At 45.5% G+C, this 27500-nt stretch overlaps 1 protein-coding gene across 3 annotated transcripts in view; it reads left to right on the top strand.

Annotated features, from left to right (window-relative positions):
* Nucleotides 1–27500, top strand: part of LOC138633347 (transcription factor COE3-like) — a 135270-nt gene that overhangs the window by 90203 nt on the left and 17567 nt on the right. For 2 of the 3 annotated variants that reach the window (XM_069719525.1, XM_069719522.1), the window contains exons 7-11: nucleotides 973–1054; nucleotides 1140–1257; nucleotides 8711–8844; nucleotides 12195–12321; nucleotides 23799–23887. In XM_069719525.1, the coding sequence (XP_069575626.1) occupies nucleotides 973–1054; nucleotides 1140–1257; nucleotides 8711–8844; nucleotides 12195–12321; nucleotides 23799–23887 (550 nt within the window). The remainder of the gene's footprint in view (nucleotides 1–972; nucleotides 1055–1139; nucleotides 1258–8710; nucleotides 8845–12194; nucleotides 12322–23798; nucleotides 23888–27500) is intronic. The other variant, XM_069719523.1, reaches the window with a different exon arrangement.

Raw genomic sequence — 27500 nt, 5'->3', positions numbered from 1 at the left:
ATGAGACGCCATCAGTCGGCAGGAAGCGGCGACTGTCGTCACGGAGACGCCGCCGCCGAAGTGATAACTTCATCTGCTGCTGAGATGAACAGGCGACATGTGACCTGACAGGAAGAGGCGGGAGATCCTGTACGGCTTTCAAAATAAGATGCAGGAAACCTGTTGGATTAATGAGTCACAATGAACAACAACTGTTCAATAATTAAAGCTTAGAGGGGAAATGTACTAAAATCTGACAAATGGCAAGTTCATGCAAATTTCTTAAAAAAAAATAATTTAAAAATCTATTTTAAGATTATATAAGAGTATTTTTAAAGTAAAGTTTTTTATGGAGCATCGTTCACAGAAATTAAAAAAATTAAATATTAAAACATTAATCTGAGAAGAAAAAGAAAGACTGAACAAGAAGTTTGTTCTTGAAGCTTCCTCTCAATCAATAAGACAATGTCATGATTATTGATCGTTATGATCATTATTCATTTGGACTTTTTCTTACAAATCGAGCTCCTTTATCGGCGTGATAACTTGGGTTTGGATGAAAATCGTCTCTTCAAACCGTTAAAGTTATTGCTTTGTTAAAGTTGTGCAGTCTGTCGTTATGACAACAGCAAACGCAGTTTAAAAAAAAACCTGTCCCGACTCGACCCAGAAAATCTTTCTTGTCACTCAGATGTCACGTCTCCGACCACCAGAGGGCGCTTCACTTTAACGTGTCCCGTAAAAACGTTTTTAAAATCTTACTTCAGTTGGTTTTGTTGATTGGACGAGTTTCGGCTGTTTATTAAATATAACCGATGTTTGGTTCAGATCGTGTGTTTGTTTACGTGTTTGTGTTGCCGTGGTGATCGTGCGCTGGTGAAACTGAGCCCGGCTTCACGTCCCCCCGTCCTCTGATCCTGGATCTGTGTTTGGATGATGGTTTTGTTTGGATCTCACCGTCTTCATCTCTTCTGTCTCGTGTTTGTCCTCCAGATTCTTCCTGAAGTTTTTCCTCAAGTGCAATCAGAACTGTTTGAAAAACGCAGGGAACCCGCGAGACATGAGGCGCTTCCAGGTAAGACCGCCGCCGTACGACACCTTCAGGTTCCTGAGACGCTGCAGCGGCCGTCGGTGACCACCGGGTGTCTATGTCCCCGCAGGTCGTCGTCTCCACCACCGTCAACGTGGACGGTCACGTGCTCGCCGTGTCAGACAACATGTTCGTCCACAACAACTCCAAACATGGCCGCCGTGCCCGACGCCTGGACCCCTCTGAAGGTAAGACGTCCCTCTGAGACCGGCGGCGACACCATTCATTACATCAGATCTACTAAAACCTGAAATATATAACTCTTTTAATTTGAAATTTTCTGGTTGAAACACTTCCTGTTCAGCAGTGAAAGGATTCTCTCAGCTGGAATTAAAAATGTTTATTAAACGGTTGGTTAATGTTTAGTTAACGGTTGGTTAATGTTTAGTTAACAGTTGGCTAACATTCAGTAAACGGTTGGTTAATGTTTAGTTAACGTTCAGTAAACGTTTGGTTAACGTTTAGTTGACGTTTGGTTAATGTTTAGTTAACGGTTGATTCACGATTGGTTAATGTTTGGTTAATGTTTATTTAACGTTTGGTTCACGGTTGGCTAACGTTTAGTTAACGTTTGGTTAACATTTAGTTAACGGTTGGTTAACGTTTATTTGACGTTTGGTTAACGTTTAGTTAATGTTTGGTTAACGTTTAGTTAACGTTTGGTTCACAGTTGGTTAACATTTCGTTAACGTTTGGTTAACGTTTAGTTAACGTTTGGTTAACATTTCGTTAACGGTTGGTTAACGTTTAGTTGACATTTGGTTAACGTTCAGTAAACGTTTGGTTAACGTTTAGTTAACGTTTGGTTCATGGTTGGTTAACGTTTAGTTAACGTTTGGGTAACATTTAGTTAACGGTTGGTTAACGTTTAGTTAATGGTTGGTTTACGTTTACTAAAAGTTTGGTTAACGTTTCATAAACGTTTGGTTCATGGTTGGTTAACGTTTAGTTAACGGTTGGTTCACGGTTGGTTAACGTTTAGTTAACATTTGGTTAACGTTTAGTTAACGTTTGGTTCACGGTTGGTTAACGTTTAGTTAATGGTTGGTTCACGGTTGGTTAATGTGTAGTTAACATTTAGTTAACGGTTGGTTAATGTTTAGTTAACGTTTAGTTAACGTTTGGTTCACGGTTGGTTAACGTTTATTTAACGGTTGGTTAACGTTTAGTAAACATTTGGTTCACGGTTGGTTAACGTTTAGTTAACGTTTGGTTAACGTTTAGTTAACATTTGGTTCACGGTTGGTTAACGTTTAGTTAATGGTTGGTTCACGGTTGGTTAACGTGTAGTTAATGTTTAGTTAACATTTAGTTAACGTTTGGTTCACGGTTGGTTAACGTTTAGTTAACGTTTGGTTCACAGTTGGTTAACGTTTAGTTAACGGTTGGTTCACGGTTGTTTAACATTTAGTTAACGGTTGGTTAACGTTTAGTTAACGTTTGGTTAATGTTTAGTTAACATTTGGTTCACGGTTGGTTAATGTTTAGTTAATGGTTGGTTCATGGTTGGTTAACGTTTGGTTAACGTTTAGTTAACATGTAGTTAACTCTTGGTTCACGTTTGGTTAACATTTAGTTAACGTTTGGTTCACGGTTGGTTAACGTTTAGTTAACGGTTGGTTCACGGTTGGTTAACGTTTAGTTAACATTTGGTTAACGTTTAGTTAACGTTTGGTTCACGGTTGGTTAACGTTTAGTTAACGTTTGGTTCACGGTTGGTTAACGGTTGGCTCACGGTTGTTAATGTTTAGTTAACGGTTGGTTAATGTTTAGTTAACGGTTGGTTCACGTTTAGTTAACGGTTGGTTCACGGTTGGTTAACGTTTATTTAACGGTTGGTTAACATTTAGTTAACATTTGGTTCACGGTTGGTTAACGTTTAGTTAACGTTTGGTTAATGTTTGGTTCACGGTTGGTTAACGTTTAGTTAACATTTGGTTAACCTTTAGTTAACATTTGGTTCACGGTTGGTTAACGTTTAGTTAACGTTTAGTTAACGGTTGGTTCATGGTTGGTTAACGTTTAGTTAACGGTTGGTTCACGGTTGGTTAACGTTTAGTTAATGGTTAGTTAATGTTTAGTTAACGTTTAGTTAATGTTTAGTTAACGGTTGGTTCACGGTTGGTTAACGTTTAGTTAATGGTTGGTTAACGTTTAGTTAGCGTTTAGTTAATGGTTAGTTAATGTTTAGTTGACGTTTAGTTAACATTTGGTTCACGGTTGGTTAACGTTTATTTAACGGTTGGTTAACGTTTAGTAAACATTTGGTTCACGGTTGGTTAACGTTTAGTTAACGTTTGGTTAACGTTTAGTTAAACATTTGGTTCACGGTTGGGTAACATTTAGTTGATGGTTGGTTCATGGTTGGTTAACGTGTAGTTAACGTTTCGTTAACGGTTGGTTCACGGTTGGTTAACGTTTAGTTAACGTTCAGTTAACGGTTGGTTAATGTTTAGTTAACATTTGGTTCACGGTTGGTTAACGTTTAGTTAACGGTTGGTTAACATTTAGTAAACATTTGGTTCACGGTTGGTTAACGTTTAGTTAACGTTTGGTTAATGTTTAGTTAGCATTTGTTTCACGGTTGGTTAACGTATAGTTAATGGTTGGTTCACGGTTGGTTAACATGTAGTTAACGGTTGGTTAACGTTTAGTTAACATTTAGTTAACATTTGGTTCACGGTTGGTTAACGTTTATTTAACATTTGGTTCACGGTTGGTTAACGTTTGGTTAACGGTTGGTTCACGGTTGGTTAACATTTAGTTAACGTTTAGTTAACGGTTGGTTAATGTTTAGTTAACGTTTAGTTAACGTTTGGTTCACGGTTGGTTAACGTTTAGTTAACGGTTGGTTCATGGTTGGTTAACGTTTAGTTAACGTTTGGTTAACGTTTAGTTAACATTTGGTTCACGGTTGGTTAACGTTTAGTTAATGGTTGGTTCACGTTTGGTTAACGTGTAGTTAACGTTTAGTTAACGGTTGGTTAATGTTTAGTTAACATTTAGTTAACGTTTGGTTCACAGTTGGTTAACGTTTAGTTAACGGTTGGTTCACGGTTGGTTAACGTTTGGGTCACGGTTGGTTAACAGTTAGTTCTGCTTAGTAACCAGGAGACAAACTTCACAGTCATCAGTGAGGATATCAATTCTGAACGAGAGTCCCCGCCCGGCCCTGTGCTCCCGTTGGAGCTTCAGGAGGTGACGGCGAACAAACGCTCCGTTCTTCCAGCGACCAAATAAACTGCATCATCGGCGTATAAACTTCACACGATGAAACTCAACTCCGACGGCCGGAGCTCAGCGGCAACATTTCCTCTGAAGCTGTAAACTTTAATGCCACTGTGCTTCGTCCCTGCGCTCATTAAACCCCTCCCGCCTCGCTGCTCCGCTTCCAGGAGTGATGACATCAGCCTCCCGCTTGATTCGACCTACTTGGGAGTGCCAGGAGGGTGGAGCTTAACCACAGCAATGGCAGGTTTTTCAGACAAAATCAAACACAGGAAAGTGGAGTTTCAAGCTCAGCCTGGTAATCACCGAGAAAACCCACCCACCTGACACCTGCAGGAGAGTAAAACAAACACACAATTCATTATATTTAACGAAAGCTATTTGAGACCAGTCAGGAACCAACATCCTGTTTCTCTTTAACTTCCTCTCCACCTTTAAGTTTGAGGCCTCTGCAGGAGTCTGGTGTTTGTTTCAATCTCCTGAGAACACCAGCTGGGTGGGGCTTAATGGTATTAGTTGTCACTAGAGGAGAGGCTCGCGTCACAAAAATAAAACCAAACATTCTCTCAAACATCCTGGTACGAAAGCTTCTGATGCATCTCATGTTTTCCTGTTGGGCGAACCCCACTCGTCTGGCACGTCCCGGAAGGTAAAACAAACCCTAACAAGACGGTGTATTTCCTCTCTCCTCCACCAAACCGCCTCATCTGCCGTTTCCCTGAACTCTTACAGACTTGAAACTTTTCCAGGAGAGATGGTGTAACTGCTGCATTTCATTTAACCTACTTTGACTGCCAGACGGGTGGAGATTACCATATCAGGGCAATAGAAAGTATCAGGTGACTGCGTCAGTCACAGAAAAATAGACTGCTATGCTTCTGTCTAGTTGATGTTCATCATTAGTCCTGCGAGGTGAACCCCGTCCACCTGGGACATACAGCCGAGCAAATCAAACCCCTGAAACAATTTGCCACCAGTCTGACATCAAACGTCCTTCTTCTGTCGCCTCCCAAACCTCATCGCTCTGAAGTCTCCCTCGACTTGTTTTACATTTTGAGTCTTCTCCAGGAGACTCGGCGTCATGCATTCACTTGTTTTAACATACTTGGAACACCAGCCGGGTGGGGCTTACCATATCAGGGCATCTGATAAAATCTCATCAGAAAAAAGTTGATTAAAGTGGCTTTAACTTTTCGTGCAGTTTTATCTGAACTTCCAGACACTTTTCATTTCGTCCTCTTAGCCAAACTCCGCCCCTCTGGGACATACGAAAGGGTAAAACAAACTCCTGAAACAATTTGCCACCAGTCAGAATTCTGAGGTCCGCCGTGTCCTCCGTCTCCCGTCCCCCCCGACGACTCACTCCGCAGCTTCCTTCGACTTGTTTCTAAAGTTTGAGGCTTCTCCAGGAGCCGCTGATGTAATTGTCTCGTTTGGTTTAACCTACTTGCAGCGCCAGATGGGTGGTGTTTATCACACCGCGGGCATTTCAGGCGAGATAAGGTAGTTGATCAAAGAGAAAGCGGGTTAAGCTGCTCTCCTGCGGTTGTCCAAACTGTCTCGCTCTGACTGCGTGGCCCTCTGCGGCTAACCCCACCTGTCTGGCACGTCCAGAGTTCTAAAACAAACGCTGCTTGACACTAATCTGTCAGTTGTTGTTTCACACCTGCCGAAAGGCCTCGAGACGTTCGGGAAACTTCATCTCATCAACATTTAAACTGTGATGAAGCGGAGCGTGGCGCTCGGGGGCGCTGGGTTTACTGTACGGTGGCCTGCGGGGGCCAAAAGGACCCGTTGTTTACCAGCTCGTCCCGTTCGGAGCCTCGGAGGGAAACTCAGCTTCTTTCATCTCCTCCAGACTGGGATGTTTTCAGAGGCGATAAAAAGCTCCAACATCTGCTCCGCCTTTGTCAGCGACCCTCAGCCTGCCGTCTCCATGATAAAACTTTCCGCCGCCTGCTCCTCGCCTTTGTGCTCCTTTCATTTGACTGGAAGGTCTCACCCCCACTCCCCCCCCTCCCCGCCGGCTCCTCCCCTCCAGACCCTCTGGACTGTTTGTTTACCGCCGTGACAAAAGGGGGAAATTAATAAGAGGATGACAATCGAGTCCTCGGAGCGGGAGGCGGCCTCGACCCTCGCCGCTGCTGCAGTTTGGAGAAGCTCGTTTCTTTCATCCTGAAAATCTGACTGACTTTCAGAAGTTAACGCAGTAACCGGGGGCAACGAGCATCCTGAAGTACGTAGCCTTGAAACGTCCTTTTAATCATCCGTTCGGTCTTTAGAACTTCCTGCTCAAGTCCGTGTCACATCCTGATTACAGCTGGAGGTGCGACGGTGAAAACGCTCCCCGACAAAAGCAACATTTTCTCTGATTTATTCTCAGAAATAAAACCTTTTAAAACCTAAATTCAGAAATAAACATTTAAGAAAACACTCAGGGCATTTTTACATCGTTAAATTTAATTTAAAATACATTTTATTTCCCAACATGAAACTCCAGAAGCCGTTTAAAAACCTTCAGCACGCTGACAGGGAATGAAAATAATCAATATTAAACACTTATTCTGTGTCTACTTCTGTTATTAACAGAGAGGATGACCTCACCGTCATTAAACGCACCACAGCACTGAACACGGATCAATCCGCCGCTGAAAGTAGTCCCAGTAGATTTAATCCTGATAAAAAGGAGCTTTTAAACAATGTTAACTTTTATTTGAGAGGTGGTTTTAAAGCTACAGAAAATCTAGTTTTTAACCTCATTAACATTTTTTTTTTTTTGTAAAGATTTTATTATGGTGTACCCTAAAATTAACTTCTGCTCTGATTTGGTGTTTTATAAATAAAACTGAATCTAGTTTATTTGAATTTTGAAAGAGAGGTCTTAAAAATACAAAATTAAAAACAAAATAAAGATATTTTAGTGTCTCTTCTGGTCATTAAATCTGTTCAGAAAGTTTAAATCGGCCTCTTGACAGGATTTTTTTACTTTTAATCTTTTTCACTTTCAGAAAATGTCAAAATGTTTTTAGCCACAAAAATATACTAAATTAAAATGAAGTGTGTGTTTTATATCTGCGGTGTTTTCCTGCTGCTGCCGGTAACTCTCAGGAGGAAGTTCCTCCACTAATCGTGGGTCAAACTGTTACTGGATGTTTAATAGCGGCTGAACGCAGCTTTATGGATCAGATGAGAGTAAACAGCAACGTCTGACTGGAACATCACATCGTCCCGATAAAACGTCTGTGTGTCCGGGAAAAGGCCGTAAAGCTGCGACTCCTCGCCCGTCTGACTCGACTCGCCTCCGTCAGGACGCCGAGTCTGGTCGTCACGGAGACGCTGTGGATGCGGAGCCACTTATTGATCTCTGTGGAAAAGAGAAGCGATCAGTTTGCATGTTGTTAGTGGTGAACTAACGATTTAATGTTGTCTTATTCTGAAACTCCAGGGAAACACAGAGGTCAGAGGTCACGCTCAGATTAGTTTGTTCTTCAGCAGGACGGATGTTTGACTTCAACCAGAAAAAAACATTTTAATTACACTTAACACTTCTGCTCTGTTTCCTGTTCTGACTTTCAAAGTAAGAGCTGCATGCTCTGCTTAGTTTAGCCTTGAAACTGTTATTACAGCTGTTAAACTATTAACAACTAATCTCAATAATCTCAATTGAAACTTTAGTCGCTGTTCATCTGAATTCAGTCCATCGATTTAAAACAATATCATTTCTGTTGTTTTTAAAATTTGTCCTCAGTAATGTTATTTTTGGGTTTCTCACTGCATTGCTCATGTTGTTGTTTATGAGTGATATTATTGTGTGTGATGTTGTTGCTTATGAGTGATGTTGTTGTTTATGAGTCATGTTATTGTTTGTGAGTGATGTTGTTGTTTATGGGTCGTGTTATTGTTTATGAGTGATGTTGTTGTTTATGAGTAATGTTGTTGTTTGAGTGATGTTGTTGTTTATGGGTCGTGTTATTGTTTATGAGTGATGTTGTTGTTTATGAGTAATGTTGTTGTTTATGAGTGATGTTGTTGTTTGAGTGATGTTGTTGTTTATGAGTCATGTTATTGTTTGTGAGTGATGTTGTTTATGAGTGATGTTGTTGTTTGAGTGATGTTGTTGTTTATGAGTCATGTTATTGTTTGTGAGTGATGTTGTTTATGAGTGATGTTGTTTGAGTGATGTTGTTGTTTATGAGTGATGTTGTTTGAGTGATGTTGTTGTTTATGAGTGATGTTGTTTGAGTGATGTTGTTTATGAGTGATTTTGTTGTTTGAGTGATGTTGTTGTTTATGAGTCATGTTATTGTTTATGAGTGATGTTGTTTATGAGTGATGTTGTTGTTTGTGACTGATGTTATTTATTATTATTTTGCGTGGCTCATGTTGCCGTCGTGTCGCTGTGTGTTTCCGAAGCAGCCACGCCCTGCATCAAAGCCATCAGTCCGAGCGAGGGCTGGACGACCGGCGGCGCCACCGTCATCCTCATCGGGGACAACTTCTTCGACGGCTTGCAGGTCGTGTTCGGCACCATGCTGGTCTGGAGCGAGGTCAGACACAACTTCATTCTTTCTTTATAGGGATACAGACAAAAGTCCTCAAGTCTTGTCTAAAAAAAAAAATACATATCAAGCACTTTATCATGTAAAAAAATCAAAATCTTTTCATCTGTTTTCCCTTATTGCAAATTAAGTTTAATATGATATTAAAAGATCTTCAATATGTTTGTTAACAGTAACTTTTTGCTTTTGGAAAATAGTTCATTTTTGCTTAAAGTTAAATATAGTTTTAATGATTGCATTTACATAGGTTTGTTTTTAATCTGCTGTATCAGCGTGATTACTGTCATGTGACTTTTCTTTTTTCCCGATGAAAACGTGAAGATGTTTATGAGTTTATGAGTTTCTACTCGACTCTGAGGTTTCACAGAAAAACAGATTTGGCACGAAGACTCGTTCTCAGCAAACAGCTGCACGACCTGAACATCATGTTCTCCATCTTCATCTTCCACACACATCCATCAACACACACACACACACGAACACACACGCACACGCACACACACACACACACACGCACGCACGCACGCACGCACGCACACACACACACACACACACACACACACACACACACACACACACACACACACACACACACACACACACACACACACACACACACACACACCTCGGCGGAAACAGCTGCATCTGTATCTGCAGCAGGTCTGCGTGTCCCCGATAATATGGAGATGCAAAGCTGCAGGAGGAGCTGCGCATACGGCGCACCATGAAATATTGAAGCGGGTCCAGAGGAGCAGAACACCTGGTGGGGGAGGGGAGAGGGGTGGAGGGGGGTGGAGCTGGGGAGGCGAACCTCCAGCACGCCGCTGACGGAGCTCCTCACTTTGATCAGCGGCGGCTGGTTGGCGAGAACAGAATCTGGAAAAGACTCGTTATCGTCCCGGTGATGAAAACACGCGTTCACCAACAACCTCCAACCGTTAGATAACTGGATCTCAATAATAATAATAATAATAATAATAATAATAATAATGATAACACTAATACTACTACTACTAATACTAATAATAATAATAATGATAATACTACTACTAATAATGATAATAATACTACTACTACTAATACTAATAATAATAATGATAATACTACTACTAATAATGATAATAATACTACTACTACTAATACTACTACTAATAATAATGATAATACTACTACTACTACTAATAATGATAATAATAATAATAATAATAATGATGATAATAATAATGATAATACTACTACTAATAATGATAATAATAATAATAATAATAATAATAATACTACTACTACTAATAATGATAATAATAATAATAATAATAATAATAATAATGATGATAATAATAATGATAATACTACTACTACTAATAATAATAATGATAATACTACTACTAATAATGATAATAATAATAATAATAATAATGATGATAATAATAATGATAATAATAATAATAATAATGATGATAATAATAATAATAATAATGATCATACTGAATTCAAGGAACAAACATGAGGATCAATTCAAACCTAAATGTTTATGAAAATGTAAAAACATTTCCAACATCTTTTCTGATCATTTACAGATTTATTTGCTTTGAATATAAAGAATCAACTTTTCCACTTATTTAAAATGATTTGTCCCCTTTTTCTTTTTGCATTTTCCTTCTCGTGATGTCACATTAATATTTGTGTGATTCACTCCTCCTGTATCGGACCCTAGTTTCCTTGAAGCGACCTGAACCAGGACCGTTCGGACCCGTTCGGACCGTTCAGACCGTTCGAGACCCGTTCGACCCGTTCGGACCGTTCGGACCGTTCGTACCCGTTCGACCCGTTCGGACCCGTTCGGACCGTCCGTACCCGTTCGACCCGTTCGGACCCGTTCGGACCGTTCAGACCGTTCGAGACCCGTTCGACCCGTTCGACCCGTTTGGACCCGTTCGGACCGTCCGTACCCGTTCGACCCGTTCGGACCCGTTCGGACCGTTCAGACCGTTCGAGACCCGTTCGACCCGTTCGGACCGTTCGACCCGTTCGAGACTCGTTCGGACCGTTCGGACCCGTTCTGACCGTTCGAGACTCGTTCGACCCGTTCGGACCGTTCGGACCGTTCGTACCCGTTCGACCCGTTTGGACCCGTTCGGACCGTTCAGACCGTTCGAGACCCGTTCGACCCGTTCGGACCGTTCGACCCGTTCGAGACTCGTTCGGACCCGTTCGGACCGTTCTGACCGTTCGAGACTCGTTCGACCCGTTCGACCCGTTCGGACCATTCGAGACCCGTTCAGGACCCGTTCGGACCGTTCTGACCGTTCGGACCCGTTCGACCCGTTCGGACCGTTCGGACCCGTTCTGACCGTTCGGACCCGTTTGACCCGTTCGGACTGTTCGGACCGTTCGAGACCCATTCAGGACCCGTTCGGACCGTTCGAGACCCGTTCGGACCCGTTCGGACCGTTCGGACCCGTTCGACCCGTTCGGACCCGTTTGACCCGTTTGACCCGTTCGGACCGTTCGAGACCCGCTCGACCGCTCGAGACCCGCTCGGACCCGCTCGGTACCCGCTCGACCGCTCGACCCGACCGCTCGGTACCCGCTCGACCGCGTTCAGACCGCTCGACCCGCTCGACCCGCTCGACCGCTCGACCGTTCGAGACCCGTTCTGACCGTTCGGACCGCTCGACCGCTCGAGACCCGTTCGGACCCGCTCGACCGTTCGACCCGCTCGACCCGCTCGACCCGCTTGACCCGAGACCCGCTCGACCGCTCGAGACCCGCTCGACCGCTTCGAGACCCGTTCGGACCGTTCGGACCCGTTCGGACCGTTCGGACCGTTCGAGACCCGTTCGGACTGTTCGAGACCCGTTCGGACCGTTCGGACCGTTCGGACCGTTCGGACCCGTTCGGACCGTTCGGACCCGTTCGGACCGTTCGGACCGTTCGGACCCGTTCGGACCGTTCGGACCCGTTCGGACCCCCGCGGTGTTTAAAGCTGGATGAGAACAGCTTTGATGAAACAGTATTTAAAGCTGCGAATACAAATTTAAAAATCTTTTATTTGAGGTGTTTTTAAAACCTTTAAAAGGCAACAAACACCGAATCAACCAGAGAATATAATGAATGAATTATTGTATGTTTGGACTTGTTTTAAATGTTCTTTAGACAGGAAGATGAAAATGTTCCTAAAACACAAGAATCCACTTTTTCAGATGTTTTCAGCTGATATCAGATTTTCAGGTTAAAGTTTCACCAAACGATTTAGGTAGAAAAAAATATCTGTATGTTTTTTAAGGTTTGTTGTTTCTGTTTTTTGTTTTTTTCTGGGCTGAAACTTGTTGATGCAGCTGATCACCCCCCACGCCATCCGGGTCCAGACTCCACCCCGTCACATCCCCGGGGTCGTGGAGGTCACGCTGTCCTACAAGTCCAAACAGTTCTGCAAAGGAGCGCCGGGACGCTTCGTCTACACAGGTGAGACCGGCCAATCACACGCCGAATCCCCAACAGCTGATTGGATGTTTATTTTACCTGGTAAAGATTTAAACTGTCATTCAGACGAACAAGAAGTCAAAATGATTGATTTTAAATCATTTTATTTAACGGCCTTAAAAACATCCTTTAAAATGACCTTCAGTCTCATTTAATGTGATATTTTATGTTAATATTTATTTTATTTCGCCATTGTTTTCCGATTTTCTGGTTAGTTTTTAAAGTTTAGAGTTTCAATCCAATTTGTCGTAAAAAGATTCAAGATGTTAAATTTAACGTCTTTTAAACCTGCAGATGTTCTTTTCTATTTTCTCTTAATGAGAAGATTTAAAATGGAAATGTTTCGTTTGTCGCGACGCGTTCAGGATCTTTGGGACGTTTCAGCTGGTTTGTGACAAAAATGTAGAAATAGAGGACATTTTTTTTGCACTTTGATCGAACACACTTCCTGTTTTTGAATGTTTAAAAAAATATGTTCAGACATTTTGAATCATCAGTTTCTCAGATCTGCGGTTGAAGTCTCCAGAACCGACGGCCGTTCGGGTCTTTAGCAGGTCGCTGCCGTGCTGCGTTCAGGTTCGACCGTAAACACCGTGCTTCAACATGTCCCCCGGAGTGACTCCCGCTCCTCAGCTCGCCCTTCAGAGTCTTTGTCCTCCGTATCTCGTCTCCATCGGCGACGCTGATTCTGTCAGAATATCCAGATGTCATTCAAAGTAGCAGAAAGGTCAGATGGAGGCTGTTGGAGCGATAAGAGAATGTCATCGTCTGAAAGAGGCGACGTGCTCAACACCGCCTCCTCTACACCTCCTCGTTGTTGGAGGCCCCGCCTCCTCCGACGACAAGGAGGAGGAGGAGGACGAGGAAGAGGAGGTGGAGAAGGAGGAGGAGGGACGAGGAAGACAAGGAGGGACGAGAAGGGACGAGGAGGACGCTCACAATGGACTGACAGGCCGCCTCCTTTTGCAAAGCTGATCTGTGATTGGCTCTCAGGAAGACGAGGAGCTGCGGGGGAAAAGAGTCGCTGGTTATCTCACCGTCCTCAAACAAGCAGAGAGCACCTCCACCTGTCGGACCTCCACCTGTCGGACCTCCACCTGTCGGAGCTTCACCTGTCGGACCTTCACCTGTCGGAGCTTCACCTGTCGGAGCTTCACCTGCCGGACCTCCACCTGTCGGACCTCCACCTGTCGGACCTCCACCTGTCGGACCTCCACCTGTCGGACCTTCACCTGTCGGACCTTCACCGGTCGGACCTCCACCTGTCGGACCTCCACCTGTCGGACCGTCACCTGTCAGAGCTTCACCTGTCGGACCTTCACCTGTCGGACCTTCACCTGTCAGACCTCCACCTGTCGGACCTTCACCTGTCGGACCTTCACCTGCCGGACCTCCACCTGTCGGACCTCCACCTGTCGGAGCTTCACCTGTCGGACCTTCACCTGTCGGAGCTTCACCTGTCGGAGCTTCACCTGTCGGACCTTCACCTGTCGGAGCTTCACCTGTCGGACCTCCACCTGTCGGACCTTCACCTGTCGGACCTTCACCTGCCGGACCTCCACCTGTCGGACCTCCACCTGTCGGACCTCCACCTGTCGGAGCTTCACCTGTCGGAGCTTCACCTGTCGGAGCTTCACCTGTCGGACCTCCACCTGTCGGAGCTTCACCTGTCGGACCTTCACCTGTCGGAGCTTCACCTGTCGGAGCTTCACCTGTCGGAGCTTCACCTGTCGGAGCTTCACCTGCCGGACCCCCACCTGTCGGACCTCCACCTGTCGGAGCTTCACCTGTCGGACCTCCACCTGTCGGAGCTTCACCTGTCGGAGCTTCACCTGTCGGACCTCCACCTGTCGGACCTCCACCTGTCGGAGCTTCACCTGTCGGAGCTTCACCTGTCGGACCTCCACCTGTCGGACCTCCACCTGTCGGAGCTTCACCTGTCGGAGCTTCACCTGTCGGACCTCCACCTGTCGGACCTCCACCTGTCGGAGCTTCACCTGTCGGAGCTTCACCTGTCGACGTCTTCGAACATTTCAGCTTCAGACATTTTCTGGTGAAAACAGTTAATCAATCACACCAGACAATAACTGACCGATCAATAATTAAAATAGATTATTAGTTGCAGCCCTGATGTTCGTATGTGTGTGTGTGTGTGTGTGTCTGTGTGTGTGTGAGTGTGTGTGTGTGTGTGTGTGTGTATGTGTGTGTGTGAGTGTGTGTGTGTGTGTGTGTGTGTATGTGTGTGTGTGTGTGTGTGTGTGTGTGTGTCTGTGTGTGTGTGTGTGTGTGTGTGTGTGTGTGTGTGTGTGTGTGTGTGTGTGTGTGTGTGTGTGTGTGTGTGTGTGTGTGTGTGTGTGTGTGTGTGTGTGTGTGTGTGTGTGTGTGTGTGTGTGTGTGTGTGTGTGTGTGTGTGTGTGTGTGTGTGTGTGTGTGTGTGTGTGTGTGTGTGTGTGTGTGTGTGTGTGTGTGTGTGTGTGTGTGTGTGTGTGTGTGTGTGTGTGTGTGTGTGTGTGTGTGTGTGTGTGTGTGTCTGTGTGTGTGTGTGTGTGTGTGTGTGTGTGTGTGTGTGTGTGTGTGTGTGTGTGTGTGTGTGTGTGTGTGTGTGTGTGTGTGTGTGTGTGTGTGTGTGTGTGTGTGTGTGTGTGCGATTTTAGATAACTGCTCCTTTAAATCTCAGACTCCAACATCTGACTCCGGTTTGATTGACAGGAAACAACAAAACCGAGCGTCCCTGAAGGCAGCGCGAGGCGTCACCCTGACAGGTGGCCGACCGCTCCGTTTTCTTCTTCTTCTCCTTCTCCCCGCTCCTCCTGCCAGAGAGGCGGCCATATTGTGCTCGCACACCGCCGCCTCGCCTGATTTACACATGACACGCCGTCGCCGAGCGTTTACTGAGCGCGCTCAGTGTGCCAGCAGCTTTAAACACTGAACAGACGACAGAGGGGGAACATCATGCTGACGTCACACACACACACACACACACACACACACACACACACACACACACACACACACACACACACACACACACACACACACACACACACACACACACACACACACACACACACACACTCACACACACACACACTCCAGTTTCCAGAGGTCTTTGAGGAAAACAGGATGTTTTAGGGTCCTTTGTGAAGTTACCTGGTGAAGTTTTCCAGGTCCTTGATTATTTTTGGGGGTCCTTAAACAGGTTCTAAAGGTCCTTCGTAGGAATCGCTGTTCCTTGATCCGTTTCCAGCGTTTTCAATGGTTGAGTTTCAGTGCAGCCTGGTTACCTGCAGCTGAACGCACCTCGGAGCCCTTCCAGCCAATCAGAGCGCGGCGCTGGTTAAACGGGCGGTTTGTATTTCCTGCGGCCACTCCGAGGTGCAGCTGGAGGTGAAGCGACGAGCGTTGAGATCCGAGTGTTTCCCAGATTTCCCGCCGGTCTTCCTCTCTGGAGCTTAAATCAGCTTCAGGATTTGATCTGCTGGCTTCGCTGTGAAAAACTGGCCGAAGGCGAGAAACACTGAGCAGAATGACAAGAGGGCTGAGAGGAGAGGAGCTCCTTCCTCCTCCTCCTCCTCCTCCTCCTCCTCTTCGCTCCGAGATCATCTGCAGATCCATGACAGCTTTCACATCGTTTATCAGGATAGAACATGTGAGTCTGCTGCAGTTCATTTATCTGCAGTTTGTGTCTGTAAACAGGAAACTGAACAATTATTTTAAATTCTTATTTTGAAGCCTGTCGAGTAGTTTTAGTTTTGTAGGTTTATAGTTTATCTGTTTTTGTAGGCGTGTCCTAGTTTTTGTTTTGTTTCTTGTTGTAGTTCTTTTAGCAGTCTGTCTCTCCCCCCCCCCCCCCCAAACCCCCCGAGTTGGTGTTGAAGGAGTCCGTGGTGCTGCTGGGTCGACACCACCTCACAGCTTGTAATGCACGGATCAATGCCGCCTTGGGGTGATGGGGGAGGGGGAGGGGGGGATCGATGGGTGCTGAGTTATTGCGGCACTCGGCCACTGATTTTTAGAGAGCTGTGTTTTCCCAGGAAAGTCAATACCTCCAGGCTCCCCTCATTAATATCAACCCCCCCACACAGAGACTCCTCCACCTCTCTCCCCCCCCCCTCCTCTTGCAGCTGCACCTGGGGACCTGCAGCCCCACAGAGGGAGGAGGAGGAAGGGGAGGAGATGATAAAGTCAGATTCAGGCGAGGGGAAGAGGAGAAACCGAGGAGGAGCAAGATGGAGGATAAAGGAGAACCAGTGAGAACCAGAAGTATGTGGACAGTTCCACACTGCAGCTGTTTTCTCACTGTCCACTTATTTACGGTGAATTCGTGGTTTTAACACCAGCTGGGATTTGTAGTTTTTCTCTATTTGAAACAGATGCTGGTTTAGTTTCTTGTTCTTGTATTGATCTCTGATCAGTTTGTGGGTAAATCCAGAGATCAATGAGCAGCGTCTCAAACATCCTCAGCATTCAGATGCTTTCACTGTGTTTGGCTCCTGCAGGTTCATTTGTTTTATTTTGTATTAATATTTATTATAGTTGTGTCTCGTGTTGGTTTTCGTCGGCGTGTTTCCAGCGTGGCTGTTCGGTCCCTCGGGAACACAAAGACGCTCTGCAGAAAAACAAACAAACATAAATAAACACATAATTGTTTATTAATGTATCTAAAGGTCCGACTTCTTCAGCGCCGTCGTCACGTTCCCTCAGGAGAGTTCATCTCCCTCCATCCTCCTCCTCCTCTTCATCATAGCAGTGAGAGGTCAGAGGTCAAACATCCAGATCTGGTTTTCCGGGTCCAGATCCTCAGTCTCTCCATCCTGTCGGCGTCTCAGAGGACGAGCTGAGGAGAGAAACTGAAAGACACTTGATCAATCAATGGAGTCACTAACACCGTTTACCCCCCACCCCCCTTCACCCTTCATCCCCTCCTCCTCCTCTGCTGCGATCGTTGCTCATAGAAATTTCATGAACTCTAAACTGTGATTGACAGGCGGCTGAGAGAGAGAGGAGACACCAACAGCAGTGATGACCGTTAATGAGGCTGCTCAGAGAGGGCGGAGTCAGTGGGCGTGGTCAGTGGGCGGAGTCAGTGGGCAGCAGTTTGTTCTGCTTTCTGTATCCAATCAACTCTAGAATATTTGTAATATTGTAGTAACAGGAGGCGTGTCATGAGGTGTTAGGTGTGTCATGTGACCTGTTAGGATGCGTGTCATGTGACATTTCAGGAGGCATGGCATGTAACCTGTTAGAAGGCGTGTCTTGTAGCCTGTTAGGAGGCGTGGCATGTAACTTTGTAGGAGGTGTCATGTGACTTTTCAGGAGGTAGGTCATGTAACATTTTAGGAGGCGTGTCATGTAACCTGTCAGGAGGCATGTCATGTGACGTGTCCCGGTCCCACGACGGCGGTGAGCAGTACTTCCTGTGGTCTTTTAATAGCCGGTAGAAGTGTGCTCTCCGTCGTGGGACGTCCTCGCTCTGAGACAAACCGCTTTGATATCAAAGAGCGCCACGGTGCCGCTTCACTTCAGGGACCTGTGGAACTAATGTCGGGTAATTAGCCGTTTCTGCGGGGGCCTTTTCAGCCGCCGCTCCAGACCATAATAACTTGTCAGGTGGGGGGCCTATTTCTTTGAGGTACCGCCGGCTCTCATCACGGGAGGTAATTATTCTCTGATTAACACGCCGCTCCGCTCAGAGGCTGCTACATCATCTCTGAGGAGGAGGTGGGGCTTCTTCTGTCCCAATGGGCGGAGGCACCTTCATCTGGGTTACAGAGACAGAGCTCCGCCCACCTCCACTGTTACCTGAAGACACCTGTGAGGTGTCAGCGGGGATGATTGATGGTTTGATCTTCTCTGATACGTTTATCTTAAATATAAAAAACAGCAGACATCATGTTCCAGTCTAAAGGATTTTATTTTATTTTAAATATTTTATTGATGAAAAAAAAAAAGACTTGATTGACTGAAAACTAATCAGCAGATAAATTAATAATAAGAATAACAGTTTGTATTTACATCAGTTTGAACGCATCAAAATCAGTTTAAAGATCAATATTTTATATTTAATGCTTCAGATCAGCTGAGCTCCAATCATTTAAACCTGCAGCAGCTACTAGTAGAGTCAGTCAGTTAGTCAGTCAGTTAGTTATTCAGTTAGATAGTCAGTCAGTCAGTTAGTTAGTCAGTCAGTTAGTCAGTCAGTTAGTTATTCAGTTAGATAGTCAGTCAGTCAGTCAGTTAGTTAGTCAGTCAGTTAGCCAGGTAGTTAGTTAGTCACTCAGTCAGGTAGTTAGTCAGTTAGTTAGTTAGTTAGCTAGTTAGTCAGTTAGTTAGTTAGTCAGTTAGTTAGTGTTTACTGAATGTTTTGTTCACCAGTGAAACTTCATTCAAACACGAACCAGAACTTAACTTTTTTCAAACTAAGTTTTTTTGTCTTAGTCGACAAATTGAATAGAATAAAGTTTATTCTGATGAGTAATCCAACAAATCAAATAATGTTAAATTTACATTGCAAAAAAAAAAAAATCAGTTTCAGATGAATCTGAACACAACACGAGGCTCCCCTTTCAAAATATAAATTTATGTTCGAGATTCTCATCAGAGATGAAAAAAATGAGAACGTGTTGAGCTTCAGTTTGGGAATGAAAATACTGTCATCGTGGTCTCCTCTCTGGATGACTGACTGATGAATTGAAAGTCGGGGGAATCAAACATGAGATCAATAACCCCCCCCCCCCACCCCCTCACACACACACACACACACACACACACACACACACACACACACACACACACACACACACACACACACACACACAGACCCCCCCCCCGGCCTCTTGACAAGCAGCAGAACAAATCAGGGTTCCCACTTACGGCCCAGCATGCCCTGCATCTGTCACCCCCCCCCCCCCCTCCTCTGGAGGAAGTGAGGAATCATCAGCGTGGCGGGCAGCGAGGCCAAATGCTGCGCTGACCTGCATCAATCACGCCGCCAGGGGAGATGGGAAATCACAGCACATGTATGAGCGTGTCGGGGGAGTCGCTCTCTGAATATGGACTCCATCTGAGATGATGAGAGACGTGGCGGCAGGACGGCGCTCATCACGTCCACCTGCTCACCGGGGACATGACTGCGCCTTCGACAAGGTCATCACACCTAAACGGAAACGTAAAGGTGAGACGGGAGCGACGCATCGACTCATCTCCGCCGTAAATGTGGATAAAACCAGCAGAGTGGAACGACACGGGGGGATAAATAAATATAAAGAGGAGGATGTAAACAGAAGCACGAAGCTGATGTAATGATCCTGTACAGCTGAGATCCTCTGGCCTCAGATCAGCTGAGTGTCAGACTGAGGAAGAGGAAGAGTCCTCCTCAGAGTGATGCAGGACAGATGAGACTCAAATGGACTCAGAAACAGATGAACACCTGCAGGACGTCTCTAAACGCCACCGTGACCCCGAGCCGACCTTCGACTACTTCCAGGCGGGCTTTTATTTTGTAGGAGAGAAGCCAGGCATTTCCATGGGAACAGACAGGAGCTGTGATTGGACAACTGATGCTCCTTAGAAGGTGGCTGCGTTTATTCTGAAGTCACATTGGAATGCAATTTAACAAACAGGAAGTCACCGTTAAATAACGACGACACAACCGATGAACTCAACCTGCAGCAGCTGCCTCCTCATTTAATATTTAAATTATTTTATATTATTTAATGTTAATAACATCAAGTTCGGAGCGGTTTGGAGCAGGAAGTGACCATATTTGGACGAGCTGGGGGAGGAGCCAGCGGTGGATCTGACCGATCTGATCGGAAACCTGACGATACTACGTCCCGCCCACCGATAACTGTAACCTGACTGCACCGCAGGCCTGTCAATCAAACAGACACGCCCCCAAAAACAGGTCTTCTTGAATCTTCTTTTCTAATGAATGAGGGATTATTTTCAGATGGACCTCCAGAAAACTAAGAAGAAGGAGTGACTTTAGCTAACAACACCGAGATAACTGATGGACACATTTTATTCACTTTGGATTTGATGAGAGAAGTTGAATGGGAGTCTATGGAGCCGACCTCTAGTGGCACTCGCTGGTATTGCAGCTGAAGACACTTCTGGATCAGAACCATTTTACAGACCTGAAGCTACGAACTCTTTTATAAACAGTCTGTGGTTGAAATAGAAGAAATCTCGGAATTTATTCATCTTTTGGGTCTTTTTTTATCTGTGTGGTCATTTTTTTTTTTTTATTAGTTTTTTCTGTTTTTGTATTTGTTTTCCATCTCTTTCGTGTATTGTCCAAACAAGAAATAACAGGAAGTGAACATTTGATACGACTGCAGAGAAGTCAGTTTAACGCGACACCCTCCTCCTCCTCCCCCTCCTCCTCCTCTCCGTCTCCTGATAACGAACGCAGCGTGCCTCTCAGCATGACGCCGGCCAGCCATTTGATCGTCCTCCCAGCGAGGAGAGAAAAAACATAAAGAGTTGATTAAATATATAAAGAATGTGTCTCCGGGCTCTCACCTCTGAATTATCCCGCTCTGATTTATCCGCCGCCTCAGACGGCAGCGGAGCGACGGCCGCGGCCTCCTCGCTCACACCGAGAGCAGCGCAGAAAAATCAATACAAATTACGATGGAGAAAGTGGCACTGATGCCTGGAATTGCAGCATATGTTTACACTAAATCAGGCAATCTGTCTTCATATGGGCGGTGTAATGCACCGGGTGGGGGAGGGAGGGTGGCGGGGGGGTCAGGGTTCGCGCTGCCAGCCGCCGCTCTCCAATTACCGTGGCTCTTTGCAGGGAGGCAGTTGATATCGATTGGCTGGGAGGATCGCAGGGCCCTGCAGGCAGCCAATGAGGCGCTGGGGTCAAAGGGCGACGAGATTTTAATAAGGAGAAGTAATGGGTTTAATTTCTAAAGAGGGGGTGGGGGGGTGTCCAGAGGTTCATTAAAAGCCTCTGTCTTTGTCTCAGTCTCCATCTGTGACAAACTCACTGCTCTCCTCACACTCACGCTCTTATTCTGAAAGACTCCGTCTGGATCTTCACGTGCAAAATCACGTGACCACACACACGTGAAGCGTGTTGTTTTGGAACATTTTCATGGAGTCATGTGTGAAACACGTGGATTCTCCATCTTATATGTTGTAACGTGGTAAACACATTTCCACGGTTCCCTGCTTAGGCGTCCAATTTTCTCAAGGATCAGGCTCCGCCCCAATTAGGGGGCGTGGCTTAATTTTGTCTGCAGTGTTAATTAAACCTTTCAACTCAAACAGTTTGTTCTGCTTCTAGTTTGTGACTTCGTTGATCAAGACGGAGAAGAACGAGATTTTACCGTCAAACATCAAGTTTTTAAAAAACACGTAGTTCAACGAAAAATATTTCTTTAAAGAATCCACGTCACTTCTCTCGGACTCGAACGTCGGTCCTGATTGTGATCCGTCCATCCTGCCCGTCTTTGACCCCGGTCATATGTGACACTGACACGGCGCCCCCTACTGGACTGACTGTGTATTACACGTGATATTGATGATTTAAAGCTTTCCGGACTTCGGTTCTGCTGATCGACCGGATGAACTTTAATTCCTGGAAACTTTCTGAACTTTGTTCTTTAAAGTTTGTAAAACTTTTATTGCTAAAACTTTGATTCATTCGTAAAATCATAGAGATCAGCATCGTCTTGACGACGGGACTGTTTGAAGACGTCTGCAGCTCCGGTTCTGTTCAGAGGTCACAGCTGAGAAATCTTCCTCCTCACGAGGAGTTACCGCCCCCCCCCCCTCCCCGGATCTAAACGGGTTTACGCTCGTTTCGTACGTTGGGATGTTCGTCCGCGGTGTTCAGACCCGGTGGACTCCAGCTGATTGCTGCCGGTGTCGTCGCACCACATTATCTCCGTTCATCCTCCGCTGCTCGGCGCCGCCTCAAAGAGTCTCTCTGGGATCCACGATGACTCCGTGCTCCGGCACCGTAATAGATTCAGGCCCGGCTGCTCCTCCGCTTCCTCTCAGGGAGGCTGGAAATCCAACATGGCAGCGAGCGGCGGCGGCGAGGGCCACGTCCCTCAGCTCTCCGTCACCCTTCAGATATCATCCCCACCCAGCAGCCTGAAAGCCCTTTTCTCCTCCGCCGCCGCTCCAAACGCGCTCCGACAAATTTGATTTAGCAGCTGGCGCTCGCCCCGTTCCCGGGTAAGAAAACAAATATTGTTATAATGGTAATAACATCTATTTGGAGCGCCGGCGACAAACGGCGGCGGGCCCTTTGAAGGAGACCCCTCTGTGCCGCCGTATCGCTGCCTTATTCTTATTCATGAAAGCCCCGGTTATGCATATTAGCGCAAACTAGCTATTCTACTCACCGGCATTTGGTGTGTCAATCATCCTTACAGAGTACAAGAGCCAACGGTGACAAAAGCGGAGTGGGCAAGATCGGCTGACAAATTGTCCCCAAAGTCAAATTTGACAGCCTTTTATGATTAATGGGCTTGATTATGGAGAAGTATCTCCCTGAACTCATTTCCGGGTGTTTCTGCAGCTCTGCTCGCTGCAGACGGAGCGGAGGAGGAGGAGGAGGAAGAGAAGGAGGAAGAGGAGGAGGAGGAGGAAGAGGAGGAGGAGGAGGAGGAGGAGGAGGGAAGTTTGTGGAGGAGAAAAGAGGCTGGATTGAATTAGCAGCGGTGAAAAGGCAGCGAGAGGAGGAGCGGTGGAGGGAGAGGTCTAATGAACACGCCGCTCGCCGCTCTGTCAGCGCGCACCGCTAATAAGGAGGAACAGACTGAAGCAGCCGATCACAGAGCGGTCTGAGACGGGCCCCCCCGACACGGAGCGGGACCCCGCCCGGTACCGGGGGCCTCAACGCTCCCTCTGCAGCTTATTCACACGATCTGTGACAAACAAGAAAAACCCATTCAGAAGCTGCTTGAGAATCTGTTTGATTTTAGGTTTCCGTCAGTGTCGCAGTGATCCAGTGATGTTTAAATTACCCATGATGCACTGCAGACAGGAGCCGCTCACTCAGTTCTGCTGCTGTTAAAGGGACAGTTTGAATAAATGTGAAAAGATACAGAATAAAACACTGTCGACTGTCTGAGATTCTCATCTGAACACCAAAGCTGATTTTAACTGGACTCTGGTTGCAGCAGTTTCACTGACAGATTCTGTCACTTTTATGAGAACATAAAGATTTGAGGACAAAAGTTGACTTTTAGGATGAATAATATTTTTGATATTAAGGACAAACACGTTTGTTTTTGTCTCTATAAAGTCTGAGGAAGTTTTGGTTTATTTCTTCAGTAAACACACGAGACACTTTTAAACCCAACAAACGTCGTTCATTTTAACTTCCCAGAGGTCCTGAACTTGTGAGATTTGTGTTGCTGAAGGAGGCGGAGCTTCACTAAAAGAACAAACAGGAAGTGTTTTATGGTTTTCTTTCTGTTCCTCTGCAGCCTTGAATGAGCCCACCATCGACTACGGCTTCCAGCGGCTACAGAAGGTCATCCCTCGCCACCCCGGGGACCCCGAGAGGTTACCTAAGGTCAGTGTCTTTAAGTCCCCGGTGCAGGTCAGAGGTCACGAGGTCAGCTCAGTCTGACAGGTACGACCCAGAATGCACCATGTCGGCGCCGCGTTAGAGCAGGTTTGAATGTGAGGAGGCTGTTTGTCCCTCGGAGGACGCCGTAGACCAGCTGCTGTTTAACGCTGCACGGAACCCGACCTGAGCTGCCTGATTGGATTTGTTGGTTCTGTTCGCTGCCAGCTGGACAGATTGTTCCCGAGTCAGACAGGAAGCAGCTGTTTGTGGGACAGAAACCATGACGACGCCGCTGTTTGTTTTATACTCGACTGGTGAGGAGGATGGTGATGACAGGTGATGACAGGTGATCTCAGGTGATCTCAGGTGATGACAGGTGATCTCAGGTGATCTCAGGTGATGACAGGTGATGACAGGTGATCTCAGGTGATCTCAGGTGATCTCAGGTGATGACAGGTGATCTCAGGTGATCTCAGGTGATCTCAGATCTCAGGTGATGACAGGTGATCTCAGGTGATGACAGGTGATCTCAGGTGATCTCAGGTGATGACAGGTGATCACGGTCTGACTTCTCTAAAGAAGTGTTCAGTTTGGACTGTTTGAAGGAGGACGTTTGTTTCCGTTGATATGAATATAAAGACGTCAGTGTGATGGAGGATTAAAATGTTCTGAAACTTGACCCATTAAATTTATAAACATCAAACGTAGAATTTATTATCAGTCTATTAAAACACAGGATGGTGAACAGCATCAAAACCAACAGAAAACACCTGCTTTTCATTTTTAACAGTTTACCAACTGAATTCTGATTTATGAAACTATTCAGCCTTTTAATGTTCTGCTTCTCTTCAAATTTACCTGTTGGTCGAACAAAACAAGAAAGAAAGAAATCGTTTTAAAAGGAAATACAAAAGACAAAAGTTTTGAATGTGGATGAAATATTCTGTGATAATTGAACTCATCATTTTCATGCCGAACGAATGAAACAAGAAGAAACGTCCGTAAATCTGCAGAGAAATCGCAGAAGAAACACAGTTCAGAAGCTGCCTGAGAATCTGTCTGATTTTAGGTTTACTTCAGTATCCCAGTGATGTTTAACTTATTACCCATGATGCACTGCAAACAGGAGATGCTCACACACAGTTCTGCTGTTATTAAAGGGACAGTTTGAATAAATGTGGACACATCCAGGTTTAAATCAACATCTGGAGTTAAAGATCATCAGGATGTCAAATTTTTCAGTCAATAATGAAATTAATATGAATTTATGAACTAAACTGATTATTCCAGTTTAGTTTGAGTAGAAAAACATCAGGATGTTGGTTTCAGTATTTACCCACAGACAGACATTAGTATGCACACACACACACACACACACACACACACACACACACACACACACACACACACACACACACACACACACACACACACACACACACACACACACACACACACACACACACACACACACACACACACACACATATACACATACACACCCACCCAGAGCCGTCAGGTGTCCGGGTCCGTATGAAGACATTACTCCGCCTGCAGGAGGCTAACTGAGGCAGATTCTGTGCGGCAGCGAGCAGCGCCGAGCGTCAGATGGACTCTGACACTCCAAAGCAGCTGCCAAATTGAAACCATTTATCAAAATCTGACATCGGAGATCCAGTCACCAAAAAAGCAGTTTATTTGTAAATTGATACTAATAGTGAGCTCACATTGTCTGGAACCTGTGATGGCCTGAGTGGAGCATCAGACACCCCATCCCCCCTCCTCCCACCTCCTCAATATGTATTTATTCAAAAGAAAACTCAATAAGGCTGCACATTCGTTGCCTCCCCGACGTTTCGGACAGAGAGGAATCGCGGCGGTGGGAAGAGCGGCGCTCCGCGAGGTGACAGGACGCCGTGTCGGCGGCGACGGGTTAACGTCGCTTGTCACTTCTCTTTTGTTTTCACCTGCAGCTGCCGCTCTGCAGAGGACGGCGGCGGCGCGACACGGAGCAGATTGATTCGTTGTAGGCGTCAGCTGGAGGATTGTGGGAGGGGACAAATTAACCTGAACACAAACAGACAATCTGGAAACCAGAAGAAACAACAGACGGATTATTTTACCTGGAACACGGGAAACTGGTGTGGAGTTGCAACATTTTCAGACTACCTTAGCACAAAGACTGGAAGCATAGAGAAACCGTTAGCCTAGCTTAGCACAAAGACTGGAAGCAGATGAAAACCCTAACGCTGTCTTTAAAAAGACATTACATTTTTAAAATTTTTATATAATATATTTTCTAACATAAAAATATATATTTTTGTGTTAGTAATTAAACTTACAGCTGCTAATGTTTTTTTTTAGCTCGTATATTTAGCACAAAGGCTGTCAGGGAAAATTCTATGCTTAGCTTAGCAACAACATCTTAAAAATGTTCCGACATCACAAAGCCTCCGTTTTATTTGTATTTTTTTTGCGTGAATGCGTCGGACCAGACAGGAGATGAAATCAGAGGGTTTGAACCCGATCCTGGACGAGCCCCCAGAGGTTGTCAAAGTGACCGTCCGTCTGCCTTAAAACCAACGCTTTTAATTCATAAGGTCATTTAAATAAGAAACGTACGTTAATGAAATCAGATTTATTCTAATTTTAAGGTATAAATTATAGAACTGTGCTGAATGAATACAATATTTAAGGTTGCTTTAACAAGCGTGATGATTTCTCTCCAATAAGGAGACGTTCAGCTGCATAAAACAAACACACCAGTCTACAACAGGAAGATTCAGATTAAACATGTTTGCCGTTTTGCACCTTTAGCTCTGATTGTTGACCCTCATCCGGACCCGCGGGCCGACCGGCCGGCCGAGCGTTCAGGGATTATTAATTCCAGCCCACTTCATGAATGAGGAGATTTTCTGGCGTTCATTGAGAATAATGAGCAAATATTAAATTCATGAGCTGAATTTCAATCCATACACATGTTGGAGTCGCTCTCCGCCTGATAACCGCTAATCTGGAGATCCGGCGTGATATGGCCTCCTCCTCCTCCTCCTCCTCCTCCTGCAGGTCCATCCATATTTTATAGAGATCAGTGGGGCGGCGGCTGCATCTGTAGCTCTGCTCAGGGTGATTTATCATTGTTAAGGCCGCTGTCTGATGGCGTCTCCTCCAGGGTCACGCTGATCCCGGCTCGCCTCGCACCTCCTCAACCACGGAGCCGGCCCCCCGTAATTAAGCCCCAAGAAACCAATGGAAGAAAATAGAAAAAAAAGAAAGGGGGGAGGAGGGGGGGGAATATGTCAAGAGATGGACAGAAGAAGGGCACGAAGATGCAGCCTGGTTTTCACAGGGAGGGAAACAGTGCGATGCATCAGTGTAACTCCTGTTTCTATGAATGGATGAAGAGCTGTGATGAAGAGGAGGAGCTTAACGAGAGGAGGAGGAGCTTAAAGAGAGGAAGATTAGCTGCTGCTGCCGCTTACATGGAGATAAACACGTTTTATTTTTCTGTATTGAAGCAGAAAACTATTTTTAACCATTAACGGAGAAACTTAACACATAAAACCTGCTTCATAATACCTGAGGAGACTTCACATGTTCTTCACATGTTCTTCAC

The sequence above is a fragment of the Brachyistius frenatus genome, unplaced genomic scaffold (assembly GCF_029030835.1).
Source record: "Brachyistius frenatus isolate BFR_SWC_R1_liver_20210118 unplaced genomic scaffold, ASM2903083v1 Contig_216, whole genome shotgun sequence".
In the NCBI taxonomy this organism is placed as follows: Eukaryota; Metazoa; Chordata; class Actinopteri; family Embiotocidae; genus Brachyistius; species Brachyistius frenatus.
Note: the sequence above shows the minus strand (reverse complement) of the source record. Positions and strands in the feature narration are given on the sequence as shown.